The 18618-nt window shown below is 40.9% G+C and overlaps 1 protein-coding gene across 1 annotated transcript in view; it reads right to left on the reverse strand.

The window, feature by feature from the left end:
• Positions 1 to 18618, reverse strand: part of cacna1ab (calcium channel, voltage-dependent, P/Q type, alpha 1A subunit, b) — a 179836-nt gene that overhangs the window by 40219 nt on the left and 120999 nt on the right. The window contains exons 29-39 of the mRNA XM_051383747.1: positions 10667 to 10766; positions 10077 to 10237; positions 9550 to 9687; positions 9210 to 9411; positions 8919 to 9083; positions 7573 to 7683; positions 7120 to 7203; positions 1623 to 1739; positions 1457 to 1522; positions 684 to 781; positions 162 to 312 (exon numbers count right to left, since the gene is read on the reverse strand). Coding sequence (XP_051239707.1) covers positions 162 to 312; positions 684 to 781; positions 1457 to 1522; positions 1623 to 1739; positions 7120 to 7203; positions 7573 to 7683; positions 8919 to 9083; positions 9210 to 9411; positions 9550 to 9687; positions 10077 to 10237; positions 10667 to 10766 — 1393 coding nt within the window. The remainder of the gene's footprint in view (positions 1 to 161; positions 313 to 683; positions 782 to 1456; positions 1523 to 1622; positions 1740 to 7119; positions 7204 to 7572; positions 7684 to 8918; positions 9084 to 9209; positions 9412 to 9549; positions 9688 to 10076; positions 10238 to 10666; positions 10767 to 18618) is intronic.

Here is an 18618-nt window from a genome sequence, read left to right on the forward strand (position 1 = left end):
TTTATTTAATGTACAACCATTGGTTTATGATGCGACAACCAACAAAAATTGCTGTTTTATTTCAAAAAGAAGTAATTGGATATAATATTAAAAATATGCATAAATGTGTGTTTTTATTTATTCAACTGGTTAAAGGGACATTCTGTGTTTTTTTTTCTCACCAGGAAAGAGCAGAGGAAGATGAAGGAGACAAAGTAGGTGTAGGCGAAGGTGCTGCCACATTCGGGTTCTGTGTTCCCTGAGGCCGGGTCGCATTCCTTACCACCCAGGCAAGCCAACATGATCTCATGCCACGCCTCGCCCGTAGCGCTCCTGCATGAGGGGAAACGCACAGCAAAACATGAAAGAGTGAGCACAAACCCAAGAGAGACAGTGACGTTCAAGAGGCATCAATGGTCAGCATCAACTCATATTAAGAGAGTATGTTGCTATGGATCAGATCTGGGATTTGAACATGATATTAAACATTAATATTAAATTAAATATTAAACATTTGGTAAATTACATTAATCTAAATATGATCACCCTTCAGTTACAGTGGCAGTGAATGGGAAAGTGACAGTGTGTGATGGCACCTAATCAAGGGTTGCTGCTGGAAAACTACTACTCCTGCGGGTTCGATTTTTACATTTTAAAGTGCACATTTTGACGTATATGTTTGAAAGAGGGGCTAAAAGACTCACCTAAAGAGCAGCATGAGGGCCATAATGAAGGTTCTGAAGTTATTGTGCTCGTTGATTGCACTCTCTCCCTCCTCATCTAGTGCCAGATTCCCAAACAACTACACACACACAAACAGTGGAAAAAGAAAGCACCACAAGAAAGGAAAACATTAGTGCACATTCTACACTGATGGTAAAGTTGAAACAATGCAGTGAGAACATGTTTTTTAAAATAAATGTACCTCGCTTGAGTTCTTTAAATTCATGCTTTTACTTCAGAGGTCAATATTTTACCCATACTCCCTTTATTTGACAGCTTTAGCTACTTTGCTGATTCTGATTTTAAACACATATGGCACATTTGTATAAATTCAACCAGTTTGCAGTACATGAAATATTAAAGTGAGCTCCTCAACCAGCTACAACATTAAAATGTTGCACACGTTAATGCGTCAGTTCAAAAATAATAATCCAGCATGACAATATGCAGGAACCAGTGTTTCTACACAAGAAGTACCTTCAGTTTTGATGCTTTAAGGACATTTAGCTGCTTATACTACTGTATTTTTTACTTTCGTTCTTTACTTACTTGTGATTTGTAATGGAGTACTTTTACATGATGGTATTGGTTTATTTAGGTAAGGGATGTAAATCTTTCTTCCATAGTGGGATTTTAAATACTGTTCACCCATTTACTGACCCTCCCAGCTGTACAATGGAATCCCAAAACATCATATAACAATCCAAAAACATATCAAATCCAAAATTCAAAAGGGCAGATAGGCAGTACTCACCTGCATGCCGATGATGGCATAGATGAAGAAGAGCATGGCAATGAGCAGGCAGACGTATGGCAGAGCCTACCAGAGACGATGGAGAGAGGGGAAATATTTATAAGAGTTTCTAACATATATTGTGACCATATGTACATTATGTGTGTATCTGTTAATGACTGAATACCTTGAAGGACTGGACAAAGGTCCACAACAGGATGCGGATGGTCTCTCCCTGTCTCAGCAGCTTGATGAGGCGAGCTGCTCTGAACAGCCTCAGGAAACTCAAGTTGATGAAGTTATTCTACAGAGGGAGAACACAGTGAGCTTCGCCAAACACATGCCACCTGCACAACCTCCCTCTACCAAACACAAAAATCAAAAACAACAGCGGAAGAAAGAGAGGACAAAGAGAGAAGGGGGGGAGGGGGGTCAACCCAACAAAACATAACCAACTGCAAACATAATGGCTCTTGGTAGATACAAGTATAAATGAGAGAAAGACAGAGAAAAGGTCAAAAGAAGAAGGAAAAAGAGAGGAAATAAGGAAAATCATAATTCAAAGAGTCTAAAGGTCATCATCCAATCTGGTACAGCAGAATGCTTTTTTCTTTTTTAAGAGAACCAAATGCACTGATCTCTGGGGGGCAAGCAGGCCACACAAGATGGAGCACAGTGCACTGTGCCTGTCAACCACGCACACACACACACACACACACACACACACACACACACACACACACACACATTTTTCTCTGGCCCAAAGAGCATGGCTTAAGTTTGTCTGTGACACCTAACTCTTTCAATTTACGATGGAGTTTTTCTTTTCAAAATCTGGCGTCTCATCTCCAGAGAACAGCAGCCATTGTGTGAGAAATAAATTTGGTGCGTTTTCACACTTGGGTTGAAGCTTTTCACGGTCCGGAGAGTCTGGTATGTTGAAAAAAGTGTTGTTATGGAGCTCAGAAAACTGGTCTCAGGTTTGCCACAAAACAGTGTTTGCTTCGAGCATGCTCGTCCATGGACAATGTTACAGAACTACATGACAGATTAACTTGCTCCCTCATTGGGTGCAATAGGGATATTTTGGAGAAAAGGAAATATTACACAAATGGTCAAAAAGCACATGAATTATTACTGTGTGCGTTGTTTGGAGGGTCTGCTGGATTGTGCCACGTCACACACCCACTGACTGGTTTTCATAGTTTTTACAAGGTTTTGTGACAAAAGTACAGCATGGAAATCATGAAGAAAAGTGTATACTATGATTATTATTACAAAACTTGCTAAATGCTCAACCTGGGTGACAAATAGTGTTGCTGAGGACACTTCTATCCATGGTTTGGAGTGACTAGTGTGTGAAAACACTTCACTCACTCTGCTAGATGACTGAAGAAACAAACCTGGGCCCAGACTCAAGTATCTAGACCTGGCCTGAGAAACTGGGAGCCCGGGGGCCACATCCAGCCCAGAAGCAACCACCAAGTTGCCGAGCATATATAAATTTGATATAAGTAGCTAACGCATGAGCCATCTCGCTTCCTTTTCATCTCCATGCTGTGAGATGCACATGCACAGTACCAATCAGGCAGGATATGTACAGAAGTAGTGACATTGCACTTTCATAAATCAATTCGTATGTGATTTTCAACCACGCTTTGTAGCTTTTCAAAACTTCTAGCTACTGACAGTCACAAGTAGGGAAGGGCTTGATTGAAAATAGGAAAGGTAAAAGTTTAACCCTGCCTGGACTGGGGAAGTACTTTTTCCACCATCTCCAAACACCAAACCACTGTGTTGAATTTAAGTGTTAACGGTAGTTAAAGAACATAATATTTGGAGGCACCACATTGAGAACAATTTTTGGAAACTTTCCTGAGGGCTCGCAGGAGAGGGATGCTAAAGTGCAGAGTTTGATTTCATCTTATGGCCTGAGCCGAATTACCAAAAGTATAAAAAAAAAGAAAAGGTTTTAAATAGGCTGCTAAAAATGTTTGGCCCATCTACATTTACTGGTTTTAAAATCTGGCCCAACTGAATTTGTAATTAAATAACCAAGTGTGAAAATGCCTTTAAACACTAAGGCTGTGGTTGTGATGACATGGATTCAGCCCAATGAACTGCAGATTTCTTTGGTGGTTCATTACAGTGTCACAGAGAGAATAATGTAACGTTCAACAGCCAAACTCCCTGGTGAGGCCCTGGCATTGTGTGGTTGACAGGCAAGGCAGGAAGAGGAGCATGGAGAGGGAGGGGAGGAAGGGGGGGGGGACTAGCGAGCAGCTTCGGTGCAGGCATGGCAGCATACTTTCTGAGGAAAGAACTGGCCTACATGCAGACCAGTAGGGGGGCAGTGGGGCCGAGCACAGCGTAAACTGATTCACACATTCACTTATTTAGTTGCACTAAGAGTGTGAGAAGTTTTTTTTTTTTTTTTCAATTTGTTTCAGATTGTGTTTGTAAATGATCAAGTGCTGGTAAATACAACCTGCTGACATGATAAATCTAATGTCCGTACCTTCATACTACGTTTTTAACTTGTTGGTTAAATGTGATCTTTGAGAGGATCGGCACTATCCCAGCACAGATACTGTGAGTAAAAAAATTTCTGAAAGATGGCAACAGCATCAATGAGTTAACTACATGCTGAACTGATCCCAGTATACCTGATTTGATGCACAAAACTGTTGCCAGTAGCCTGTATAACACAAAGGGATGAATTAAGTTCTACCAGGAAGCTTTTTCCCTTGCATGGAGTACAGATCGAGCTTGAGATTGTTCCTACATGTGCAAAACTTTATTTTGAAACTTTTCTAGGGAATTAAATATATATCCATATATATAAGTATGTGTTCTGTTATGTAAAAATGGATTACATTAATAATGAACCTCTTTATGTCATCAAGTACAAAGAGTTTAAAAGGTCATCATCCAGGAAGCGCATGCACTGGGGTCAAGGGTTAAGACTGGTCATGGGGGAGCGGGTGACTGCGGGTAGGGAATGGTTCGGGGGTTATGCATGACCAATGAGGATGCAGCATAAAGCTTTGAGAGATAAATTACAAACCAACCAGATTCTACATGTGCGAAGATGTAGAAAGATGAATGGGGAGGGAGTTTTTTTTTTTTTTTTGGTAAGTTGTAGTACATTGTGAGTGGGTGAGAGACATTTTTTTGGGGGGTGGGGGGTTGGTCGTGTGTTTTATTGGCCAGGGGCATGGGGCGAAACGCACACCATCACCATCATTATCATCATCATCATCATCACAGCACCACCACCACATGTCATGGCGCAGCACGGATGGAGAACACGATGAAGGATTTCATAGTGCATTTTGATTGGATGGATTTTATCAGAGGAGGAGGGAGTGGGAGGGGCGTAGGGCGCCAACAAAGTAGAGAGGTTTAAAGAAAGCATGTAAAGAGATAGAAGAGGAAGACGGAATCATTATGGGTGTCATTAAAAAGGCAGTGAAACACAACTTCAAGTCAACAACAACAGTTAGTGAGTGATTTCAGATACAGTGTGTTCAGCCCCTCTTTGATGTCAGCTGGTCATCTTTAGCATTGGATAGTAAGAAACTTGTTTCAAACTGGTCCACGAAGAGGTTCTGGTTGCCCTACATAATGCGAAGTAATCTAATGTTGCTACGTTAAAGCGGCTATAAGGAACTTTCATTTTGTTTTGTGTCTAGTGACCCCTGTGGACAAAAGCGGGACTGTTACTACCGCCTCAATTCATCTGATTTTAAGGAGAGTCCGAACAAATCTGACCTGACCAGACATTAAGAATAACTGTATAGAAATAGCCAATCTTCTCACTGATGGTCTTGTTCGTTTATGTAGGTCATATAGAGGCATCAGTGTTAAACTGAGACTGTTTCATAACTAGTTAAAATCTCCTTGTAGTCTGTTTAATGTATTTAAGCATTTACAATTACAGAAGCCAAACCTTGGCTTTACTCTTGTGTGCAGAATCTTTAGAGTTAATACAAAACACAGCCGGCTTAGTTAACATGAACAAACATCTGGTTCTTGGCTTTGTCTACGAGGTAACTATGCAACCATGCAACCATCAAAATGTGCTACAAGCTAACTCATCAAGTAAAACCTAGTGTTGGTTTTACTTGATGAGTTAGCTTGTGCAAAGATCAGCTGTGCTCAGCCTGCAGTGTAGCTGGCACAAGCTGACAGAGAATCAATCAGGTGTCTGACTTGATCAGTTCACTGTTGACAACAGCGCTGATGTCAGTAAATGTCTGTTCAGACAGCCAAGATGTAAATTAAGGGTGTCTTTAATCACCTAAACTGATAGCTGATTTGCAATAATTAGAACACTTACTGCTAATATAGTCAGTGTGAATGAGACTTCAGTACAGGTCAGAGAGGTTTTTGCAAGTTTATAACTGAATAAACTGAACTGAACCGAATGCAAATTTAAATCGCTGTTTGATGTAAAGTAAAAAATATACAGTTGCCGGACAACAGAGAGGGGCTGAAATTGCCAGTGAATTCCATAAATATTGAGTCTTATATTTATAATAATATTAAGCTCATATGTATAGAATAAAACACAGACATGCTTATAGACATACAAACAAAATCACAGTTAACAGTGATATAAACATGAGTGTGAAAATACGTCACAGTTCATAATTAAAGGCACAATCTGGTACATTTCACCCTCAAACATCAAACTCCATGCCTGTTCTTCACTTGCACTTAACTACATGGGCTGTAATTTGAATGCGGATAATGTGGACTTGACCTTTGGGGTTGAAGGAATGCTGCACACCAATCCAGGGCTGAGCAATCAAGTTGTGTGACCGGTTTCGCTCCACAAAGAGAACTTTGATTTTATGACAATATTTTCACCCCAAATTCTTCAAAGTACCAGATAAATAGCATCAGAGAGTTGTATTCTGAATGGATTTTAGAATTAAACATTTCATATAATAATGCACACGCAGCATATACTGTAGACACACACCGAGGTATTTGTTAGTCTCTTTAGCATGAGCCTGTTCCATTTACAGTCTGACAGACAGGCAAATACATTTTAGTAGTCTATATACCATGAAAAGGCTGTGTTCAAAGGTGCCAAAATCACCTCTGAAGCTCACTAATTATCACCTTATATCTTCTATGTTTGATCCAAAGTGTAAAAACGTCACATTGTGATTTGTATGGGAGTATTTCTTGACTAGGACATTAGGTGGATTTTGTTATCTTTGGACAGAGTCAAGCTAACTTCTTCTCTTTCTGTCCCCCCTCTGTGTGTGTCTACATGGTGTGATGGATTCTGGTTCTTGAGTCTCAACTAACTGACTTATAAGAAAAGAAACAGTCGAAAACTACTATTAATCTGCTTTGGCCCCTTAACTGGATGGTTTTAGGGGGTATAAAAACATATTTATGGAATCTGTGATTGTGTCTTTTTATGTGCAGTTGTATTATTTTGAACCTTAGCATTGACTTGTGAAATAATGTTAATGTTTTTCCCTAGGCTTCTACAAGTAAGTCATACAAGGAATAAACAAAGAAAAGAAAAAGAAAACCAAAATCTATCTCGTTTAGCTTTTTCTTTAAATTTCACTGAACCACTTCCATGTGACAGATCATAAATAGTGCTCAGCTACAACCAGCAAGAGTCATTTCCTCCAAAAGCCATCCACAGCACTTACCCCTAGCTCTGTCACTAATATGTCAGTGATGCTTCCAAGGACGGAGACAAAATCAAAAATGTTCCAGGCATCTCTGAAGTAATTCTGTTGGGAAAGAGAGAAAAGTGAGAGATGACTAGACAGAGAAGACAGAGAGATGCTAATGATAGCCAATCGCATGCTCCCACAACTGCAGGCAGGGGGCAGTAAAGGGATGCGCCTCCCTGGCCAATGGTGGTGTTGTTACCGTGGAGACAGGCTGAAAAGAGGCTGATAGCGTGACTGCTGTGCAACACGGTGTGCTCTGCGTTTTTCAGGGACAGGAAGAATATGCTCTAGATCTGTCTACCAAAATAACCCGCTTTATAAATGAATTATAGGATGAAACACTGAAGCATATAGACTGGGTCAACCTAGATAAAGAATATGCGTGTAGGTACAGCATGTTCTTATGCTTGTGGCTTTCAGCCTTACCAGAGGGCCGAAAGCGATGATCTTGAGGACTGACTCCATGAAGAAGAAGGTGGTAAACACGATGTTGAGGTTCTTCAGGACTTCATCGTACGTTTGCGATGCACCATTAAACTACAGACACAAAAAAAAAGATGGACAAGAAATGAGAACCGTAAACGCTAAAGCCAAAAGTGGTGAAAGAGTTCTTAACCTTGCAAAGCAGCTGGGCATTGCGAGGTTCACGCAACGATCCATCTTGCCAGGCTTTAAGCTATGTGCTTGTGTCTGCACCACAGTGGTTCTCTGTAACAAACCATCTGGCGCAGTCAGGTTACAGAGTTCTAGCTGAGCAGCAGACCTTGTTCTCAATACAGATAGGAAGCTTGGTTTATGAGCAGAGCGTGTAACTCCATCATAGAACTGAATCAGTTGGGTTTGTATCTCTGTTAGTACTGAGTTTGTTTTGTGATCACCTTATCCAGTCGTATCCTTTCAGATCTGAACAGAGAATGCATCCTTGCTAATGTCATGGAAAGCTCATGGTCAACGGAGTCCAAAGGAGGTGTTGGTTTTGACAATGACCATTTGGTAAATCATCACCAGGAAGCAGCCAAATACAGGGTTTCTACTCTACCAGATCAGGCATTTGATTGGGTAAAGATATTTTATATTCATATTTATTTATGTATATATTTTATTTTTGGCCTCTTGAAGTTGATATGGCTAAAGTGTTATCTATCTATTTACACAGCTACTTCTCACATCATAGTTTTGAGTCGTGGTTCTGATGACCAGATGAATGTAAGTCCTCCTTTTATCTCTTTTGGTAACCAAGTCCTGAGGGAAATATTTGGCTGTTGCTAAATGGTCCACTGTGTTCACCAGGTAGTCACTAACTGTCGGCCATTTGGTGCTGAACAGCAAACAGTGGGTTTATAAGAGCATTTTCACTGAAAACAGGGTTAGTGAGCCAAACAATGAGCTGAAGGTTATTTGTTTTTTGATACACTGTTAATACAAAAATGTTGATTAATGCAGCTTTATTAACGTGTTCAGTTCTTGGAGACCAAACTGTAATGGCACTTTATAAAACTGAATATCTTTGTTTTGCAGAATGATTTGTGTAAATGCTCTTTATTAAGGGTCGAAATAATTTCTTTACAGTGGTAGTGTTAAATGTTTTTCCTGCGATCGCACCTACTGTGGAATATGTTTGTGTTGCTACAAAATACAACATGTACTGCAGAGTTGTATGCAATAAAAAATACTGATAAATAATCAAATACCATTGTTGATATCAGCATTAAATCAAGAAAGCATCACAGAAGACATTGTTAGACAGTCCACACTGAGTAACAGACTCGTACCTTCATCATAAGGACAATGGTGTTGAGCGCAATCAGAGCCATGATGCTGTACTCGAAGGGCGGAGACACCACAAACTGCCACATGCGATACTGGAAGCTCAGTTTATTCTTCGGCATGTGGCGAGTCAGAGGCCTGGCGTTGATGGCAAAATCTATACAAGCTCTCTGTGGGAGGAAAAGAAAGGATAGGAGAGGAGGTAGAGTTACATTACGTTCGTCTGTTCTCTTTAAGAAACTTTCAAAAGATATCCTAAAAACGAGACCTCGGAAAATTCTGACAATTCTCCTCACCTCATTCTTTTCTAAACTATAGTCCTCCATCATCTTATCCCCCTGTTCCTGGAAGGTGATGATGATAAGAGCCACAAAGATGTTTACGAAGAAGAAGGGGAAGACAACGAAGTACACCACGTAAAAGATGGACATTTCCATCCTGTAACCTGGGCTAGGGCCCTGATTCTCATAGGTGGAGTCCACTGAGTGCTTTAACACCCTGCGAGAGGAAGAGAGAATTGAAATAGAAAATAAAAGTAAGTTCCCACAACAACTTAAATGTATGCATTCTACTGTGTGTGTTTTTAGATTGTGTGTGTGTGTGTGTGTGTGTGTGATGTGAGTGCATTCTACTCACTGCGGCCACCCCTCTCCAGTTGAGACAGTGAAGAGGGTGAGCAGGGCCCAAGCCACGTTGTCGTAGTGGAAATCGTACTTCTTCCACTCCCGCTTCTGGGCTTTAACCTCATCTCTATCATACACCAAGTACTCGCCCCTGTAGAAACACGAAGGATGGGGTTTATAATGAAAACACAAAGGAAGTATCAGTCAGTAAAAACATCCTGAAATGGATGTGTAGAAAAGCACCAGGATTCCAGACGCCCAACATTTCTATCATCCATTTAAAATTCCACTAGGTGGCAGCATTGGCACAACTACTACAATTGGCCATGGGACTAAGTGACTTATTTTTTTCCCATTAACTAAAGTTCAAATCCATCCATCTATGGCACTAAATGAGCAGCAGTTTCAGTACTTTGAAAGTACACAGAGGATACACAATGCAAAAATATAGTATTAACTGAAAATAATACTGCAAATTACTCTAATCACATACTGAATGACAGAGTTTTGTATTGCACACTGTGTGTTTGTGTTTCCCACCTGCAGTCGCGCTCAAACTCTTTTGATTCGTCCGTGCAGTAGAAAAATCTGCCCTTGAAAAGCTGCACGGCCACCACAGCGAAGATGAACATGAAGAGCATGTAGACAATCAAGATGTTCAGCACATTCTTCAGAGAGTTGACCACACAGTCAAACACAGCCTGGAAAATCAAAGATGGAGACATTTACAAACACACCCTCAGATGTATCTGAAGGCTGATTAACCAGTATGGCTACACAGAGAGGGAAACAGAGGCTAACCTTTGACTTCAAATATCAGAAAATATGAAATGCAAAGGTCAGTGGTCAGTGCTGTAGTATTCTGAAAACATCCATGTAACCCTACATGATCTTGATAGTGATGGTGATAGATTAGAATTCAGTTTATGATTACACGTGTTAAAATGTTTTTTTTTTCGAATTGTGCCGTTTCCATCAAGCTGTTTTAACATGATACTTCACAATGCGCATAAAAATACGTTTATGAAAACACCGGTTCCAAAAGAAACACCAATTGTGTCTTCGAAACTTAACCTCATGTATGCAGCCCCTGATCTGAGATGCACCAACAGACCTTGTGAGCCCCCTACCTTTAACTTGGGGAGTCGTTTGATGGTCTTCAGAGGACGCAACACCCTTAGCACACGAAGGGACTTGATTGTACTGATATCTTTACCCTTGCTGCTCCCCCTAGAGTTCAGCCAAAGAACAACAACAAGGTCAGATTAGAGCAGTGTAGGAATGAAGGGATGGAAGAATCACAAAGGGCTCTTACTGCACCCTCTGCTGTTATCATTAAGTGCTTTTAAAAAGAGCTGAGGTGGGTTGAGGGGTATGTCCTCAAAGTTGAATTTATCTTAAACATCTTAACCTCTACATAGACAATCTAAGTTAAAGCAACATATGGTTTGACACTTGCTCTCTTGAATAAAAAAGTACATTATGTCAGTGCAGACAATCAAAGCTTTTAGAGTCTCTTCTTCTGCAGACAAAAGAAACCTTTAAGTGCATGTCAAACATGAAACCGGTGGGAGGAAAAGCGATCAGTTGCCTGACCGTTTGGTTTCATGGACAAGAAGCATCAACATCATTATTTATTATAATCTTGACCATTATACGATAGACATTCACTCATTCCATATCGACAGGCATCTCTCGGCAGAGTGCCCAGCCAAACCTCTTTCTTTCTTTTTCAGTGACACGCTGTTCGGTTCTTCGGAAGAAATGGGAGTTTTAGATGTGGACACATGAAGCGTGAACTTTAACTATTACATGGCTAGGATTATGTTGATATAATCCTGAATTTGGAAACACTAAATGAACTGATTCCGATTGGTTTCACATAGCTTCCTTTCATTTAAATCCCGATTTCAGAAAACATTTTTGTATCTTTCTTTAGTCAGGACTGCAGCCTGAATCGAAGGAGACAAGTGCAGGAAATGGAGGCTATGTGAGACTCTTGGGGACATGTGATGTCGCTTGCAGAACACGACATCACATGTCGTAACACAAACAAACACGCTGCACCAATAGCGTCAAACGAGCCATGAGAGCGACCGGAGGAAACCATTTAGGGCCGAAAGACAAACTCCTTCGGTCGTGTGTTTTAATGCGCCTGTTTGCTCCACGAACCCCATAACTGAACATTCTGCTCATGATTTGTATGCCCATAAACCAATATCAGTGAGGAAAAATTGGGGTGTCAAGGGAGTAAATAGCCGAGTTGATCTTTACTGTAAGTGGATGGGCCATTTTCAAAAACACAAGGCAGGAGGCGCCTGGACGCCTGCCAAGCCTGAGCAGAAGAGAGGTCGTCCATCAAGGCTCGCTCTTTAACTATGAACTCAGTTCCCGTGGCAGAAAACGTAAGACAATTCAATTCAAGGCTGATTGATTGAGTCTGAGCCTTGGAAGTTCTACGTGTATGCGTATAGGGGTTTGTGTGTGTCTGTGTGCGAGTGTGCGAGAGTGAGACTCAATCGATAATCAATAGACCTTCCTCCTTTGAAGTTGAGTAGGACTGAGGTCTCTCTATCAGAGCAGCTTGAGAGTATTAGAGTAAAGCCCAGTAAGGCCATAGGTGTTAGGAATTAAAAACATCCCTACGCACAAACACAAGAACTCACACATACACGCACACACTAGCATAAGGATAAGGGCAACGGCTCTTTATGTCTCACGATTGATGACTGAGTATGTATAATGCATTGTTTTAACACTCTGTCACCCCTATTAAAAGATGTTTGACTAAAATGGGGGCAAATTGGGATGATACTCCACCAAAATCTATGTTTCGAGTATCAAACACTCAGCACCCATAGGACTAAAAGGTGGCTGTAAAAGGCTTCCGTCCTTTCTTCCTTCATTGAGCACAGTAGCTGTCTACAGTGGGTGCCAACAGTGGAGGCTTTTAGGTCCACAGAAATCTCTCAAACTGCTCCTGCTTCAGTCCCTATATTCTCATATAACATGTACAGTACAGTGAACATGTTAGTAGAGTATCTTAACTTATTGAACTGACTAAAGTGCACATTTTGGTATAGATTACAAGGTGACAGACAATTCCACTGTTTACCTAGCAATTCTCAAGATAGAGATTCAAATGATTGCTGCTTCATAGTGTAGTATTCATGACCTAAACATGCCTGACAAATTTTTATCTGCAGTAATGCATGTGTAACATTAGCTTGGGCAAGTTGATATTAAGCTGTAACAATATGAACCGCTCTGCAGTTTATTTGGCATCTGATCTGATTAACGGAACTTTCTGGATTGTATTTCATCTTCTCACTGGTACATGTAGAAAGACACCCACACTGATGCAGCCCTTTGCAATCTTTTAATGTAGCACTATTTTTGGTCAGAATGAGACTCTAGACAGACAGTTTTCCTGCAATGGAAGAGCAGGAGGTAGGTAAACTCACTGTAGGCTCTAAAGGTTGACAGCATCATGGATAAAGATTGGGATACAAGCAGTATAGTAGCCTTAGCCTGAGCAGAAGGACGGACGGTGGCAAAATAATTTTTGTAATTTTTGTAATCCTTTGAACTATGAATTCAAGCTGGCGACAGCCCTTTACAGGCACCTTTTAAGTCTACAGGGGACTGTTTGATAACCAAAAGACAGACTAAGGGAGGAGTATCACTTTGATGCTAATTCTCAAAAAAATGTATGTACTGTATCAGGGAATTTTAACTTTTAAATTAATAATTTGCAAAAGTGGAGTCATGTCACTTCCAAAAAACCTGTGGGCATCAAATCAAAGCCTTTAAATCAAACCCGTCGATGAAACTATTGCAGTGTTTGGATGGTTTTCTGTGGTATGTGAAGAATACGACAACATACGAAACGGCGAGAATGAGTACCAACGATCAGAAGAACAAAGAAAGAAAGAGAGAGAAGCCAATTTGATCCGGTGGTGGAGAGCAGGGGACAGAGCGGAGGAAGAAGGAGGAGGACAGAGAAAGAACTTTACCGGGTGGTGCTCCTGTGGAGTTTCACCGAAGGTGGAGACAGCGAGAGTCAGTGACAGCGACAGAAAGAAAGCCAGAGATAGAAGAGGAGGAGGAAGCGAAGGAAGAGAGGAGAGGGGAAAAACACATAGAAAGACAGACACACACAGAGACAAACATTGATAAAGAGAGACACCGACAAAGACGGACACAAGACAAGAGAGAGGGGGTTTGGAAGAAACAGGAAAAAATACATCCATATGAGAGACAGACAAAGAAGGAAGGACAGCAAGATGGCAATATCTGCTTAGAAACCCCCCACCCACTAACACACATACAGTATACACACTCAGAAACACACATCACTCCCTCTCATTCCACCACCCCCTCCCACACCCATCTCTTGTCTCCATGACGACTGGATGGGTTATCTACATACCTGTCTCCTAAATTAGTTTTTTAGATAAGGTGAGTTCTACATACAGTATAATTATTCATGGTACACAACAAGCTAACAAGAAAAAGGTTCAGCTGAAATGCAGATATTTTGGAAATGATTTGACTTTATGTTTTTTCCACACTGCTATGTCCGATTCCAAGTGACTAACATGTTGGCCACAACATAGGTAAATGTTGCAGCAGTGCCAGTGTTACCAGTAATTAATGTGCCCTGGAAACACAATTTTACAGTCTTTAGTTTGACATTAGTAGTTTAGTAAACATTATCAAAAAGGTTCATACAAGAATTTTCAGTTTTGATACCATTAGAATAGGCTGACATAGGTAATAAATCACAGTTAAGTAAATCACCTGAAATACAAATCCTTCTCCTCGCATTACAGCATTCAAGGATGTACCTTTTATTGCATCTGAACTGCACTTAGCAATCATCTTTTTTAAAAAAAACTATAATTCTCAGTTAACTTCTTGAGATCTATAGTAAGAGCACTTCTTTGAATATAGCCCCTGGTTGAGACTCTGTGTGTGCAAACCCTCCTTCCCTCCCAGCTGTCTTCTGCTGTGGCCTGCTGTGCCACCAGCTCTATGAAGAATTACCTTCACGGTTGGAAGAGGAAACTCGATTGCTGCATCCATTCACACCGATTCTTATCTTATCACACCATAATGATCAATTAGACCAGGCCTACAGCACAAATTACCCTCATTAGATCTGCAATCATCTAGTGGGATTTTATCAAAGTTCTTTTGCATGCACATCTGCACAGGGGGAGAAAAAAGGTTGGTTCCAGGTTTTCTTGAAATGTTAGGCATTACACTCAGGACATCCATCATGAGTGGGGACTCAAGAAACCAGGATTTGTGTGTATTGTCCCATACACACACACCATCAATAGAATGAAAAGACATTCTCACAGAGTACTGCGACTGCATGCAGTTCTCAGTCAGTGTTTCATTCAGCATTTATTTGGAGGATGAAGGGTGCCAGAAGCGCAATTGTTGTGTTTAAAACCCATAAAAAACCATTGCACTCTGACCATGCTAAAACTTCTCTCCGTACAATGGTTCTCTGATGTACCTGCTTTGAAACAATGTCATGCGTCAAAGTGAAATTTCATAGGTGTGTGTGAAACCTTCGCCCCTTAAGCAAAACTGTACTGTAGCTCAGCCCTGGAGCAGATGGTTGGAGCAAAGAGGCAAAGTGGGAGAGATGGTGGAGAGGGAGAAAGTGTGGAGAGAAGAGGCGAATAGTGGGAGAGCATCCTAAAAGGGAGCGGAAAGGGTGATTTAGAAAGTAAGAGGGCGAGGAAGGGTATGGGAGAGGAGAAGGGAAGGGGACCATTGAAGGAGGGGAGGAGGCATCCTGATTTCAGCGGGGAGTCAAGCTGTGGAGGGTGCAGCAGTGGAGTGATTTTCAACCTTGTTGTTGTTGTGTGCAGTTGCTGCTTGGCATTTTAGCCAAAGTGATATTTAACTTTGGTTGAACAGTTTCAGTTTTTGCTGCAAATGTATGGAGTTTGTGATCCGTCTACCTTCATAATTTGTCTTTCCAGGATCCTGTGACTGGTGCAGCTTTGATGCTTTTAATTTCTAATTCTACTGTATGTTATCACGTTCAGGTAAAACCTTAACTTTAACTGTTAGTACTGGAAAATAATTTCTTCTTGTTTGCAGATACTCGTGCTATCGGTAGACCTGACACTGTATATAATAATAGTGAAGGTTCACCACTCAACACTTCGACACAAGTGTGAAATGTTTAACCAAAGTATTATATCACTTTCAATCCATACCACCTGTCTCTTGAAAGCTTTGCATTAAAAAAACTTGTATGTGCACCTTCCCCATCCTGCTTGCTGCTTGATTTACTTCTGCTGCTGTTCGTTTCCTTGAACACTGTTCACTCTGCATACAGACTGCTAACAACCACAGCAGCCTAAATACTGTCCAGGTGCTGATATGAGTTTGCTTATTCTTATGTAGACATATACCAAATGATGATACATGATGCTATTGGACAAGGTTTCTTTTCTTATTATTGGGGAAACACGTCAACCATTGTTAACACTGGCTGAGGTTTCCAGTTGCTGGCAGTGTGAACACGTAGTGACAGTGACTTTCAGAACAGGACTAACTTATATTTGCTATTAAACAGAGATGTTGTGTGTTCAGACTGAGTGCAAAATGAAGTCATTGGTGTGAGATGTCTGCCTCTATTCATTTTATATGAGATGCAAATGAATTGTTTTTCAACACATTTTGGGAGGTAACAAAAGAGATTAACCCGCAATGTAATGAAAATAAAGGGATCGAAAGCTAAAAATGGTTTAATTTGTGCCAGTACTCTAATTGCACTAGGGCTGCCTTGGTGACAGTGACAAGCAAGTGGCAGGGATCATGCTGCATAAATTGTAATGCTTCCGTAGGTCTTTATAGTACTACTGGACATAGTCTGGCTGTCCCTCGCTAGCAACATCTGCATTGTGCAGCTCAGACTGACTAATCTCAAAATTAACAAGTTAGTCAAAGTATTCGTGTTACTTTCCTACAGTTTCTTACCTTTTTCTTCTTGTCTCTGTACATTTATGTGAAGTCAAACAACTTTGGGATAAGCATGATTTTTTTTGTTGCTCAAGTTAAAGGATAAGCACAGCAATATTCTATATTTTTCTTATTTTCAAAGAAAGAAATCCAATGAAAAGACCAAAACCAACAACTGCACTAGGTGACATGTTCCTTCATTACAAAGAGTTTATTTTGAGTCAAGTCTCACTGTCCTCCTGCCGTAAAAGCTCACTTGCTCACCAGATGTGTATTCATTTGTCTGCAAATTTACTCTGTTAAACACAACAGTGCCCACCTTGTTTTCAGAATATTACTTAAAAATGACTGTATACATGACACATTTTGAAAGATGTACATCTCAAGTAGAAACAAATGGGCTTGTTCGAGTGTCGAAGTCAGGGTATATCAGAACATATTGAGAGATGGACTAACACATTATTTGTTTTGGTCTTTTCATGGAAAATGTTGGCAGTAAGAAAAAAAATGAATAACACCAAAACAATTTCAAATTGGGCCTCTTGACATCAGTTCATGCCAACTCAAGCAAATCTGCATCTATTTGTGTCACTGATGTATTTCCATTGATTTATTATGCAATGGCGCCACCTCTAGAATTTGCTTAGCATTCAATCTGAACACACTTTGACAGTAGCTATTAGCTCTAAGATCCAAAGCGCATATTTAACTGGATCACATTCTTTGCCTGTGACTGGCTCTGAACATCTTTAACATAGTTCTGAGTGATGCCGTCTATTGCATCACAGGTTGTGTTCAGGTTCATGCAGTCACAAAGGCAGTCATGCACTAGGCATCCACAGAGCTGAGGAGGATGCACACACAAGCTTCTTTCTTTCTCTCCCACTCACTCTTCTGTTTTTTTACACACAGAAATACACATTCAGTCCCTCCAGTTGCATATATCATACATATTTAATTCATATGTATTTATCTGTATAGTACCTCAGCCTAATAGCAAATCATTCCACCCACCACACTCTGCCCCAGCATGCCTCCCTCCTTCCCTCCCCCGTTCAGTCTGACTTCCCCGGGTCGTGCAGAGGAAGGAGAGTTAAATACCTGAGCCTCCGGGTACGTTAACGACGGGTGAGTATGTGTTTTTGTGGCTGAGTGTGTGTGGGTGAAAGAGGAAGAGGGGGGACGAGGCGATGAGCCCTGCTGGTGTTCCTTCTCGTGGCGAACAGATAACCTGGGCACTTAAAGGGTTAAAGGTGTCTGGGGTGCCCTCACCCCCACGGACTGACCGACAGGGACCTTCAGCCCGGAGGACGGGGGGAGGATGAAGAGGAGGGAGGCAGGATGTTGGCTTTAATGGCTGTTGGAGAGGTGGGGTTGAAAGGTGTGTGCGTGGTGGAGTTTGGAGGGTTGGAAGGGTTAATTACTGACTGTAGGGTTTATGTTCAGACAGGGGTGGAGGCTGGGGTTGGGTGGGGATAGCGGCAAGCTAGGGAGCAATGGGTGACACTTGTTCCTAACAAACAGCACACAAATTCAATGTTAGCATGGTAACAGACTAAACTACGATTATGGATCAGGAATAGCATATACCTGCTAAATATTAGCATGTTCACGTTATCGTAGGAAAATTAGCTCAGTTTGCATTCGTCATTCTAATAAAACTACAACACTAATAAACCATTTCTCTTGGTGATCAGTCAAGAGGGTCTATAATGCACAAATTAGCTTTGGGAAAGAACTAACCTGAAGTCACGTGAAAAGAAGAAAAAGATCTATAGATCTTTAGTCTTTTTTTTTTTTAAAGTATCTTACGGTTTTACGAAGATATAGGTGTTCTGGCAGGAAGAATGGGACTGACTGTGAGGTATACATTTTGCATGAACAGCTTGGAGTTGGAGCAAGTTAACAAAATGTAGCCAAAATAGAAGCAAGTAAAACTCTCCTTTCTGTTTTATGAAGCATAAAGGTGGTTTGGAGAGGCTGACTGTGAGCACTGAAAGCAAATTCAATATTCCTTTGTTCTCTCTTTGCTGTATGTTAGAAATAAGAGGGGTGTTAGGGGGTTTAGGTAGGGAAATCGGGTAGAGGG

The sequence above is a fragment of the Dicentrarchus labrax genome, unplaced genomic scaffold, assembly GCF_905237075.1.
Source record: "Dicentrarchus labrax unplaced genomic scaffold, dlabrax2021, whole genome shotgun sequence".
Taxonomy (NCBI): Eukaryota; Metazoa; Chordata; class Actinopteri; family Moronidae; genus Dicentrarchus; species Dicentrarchus labrax.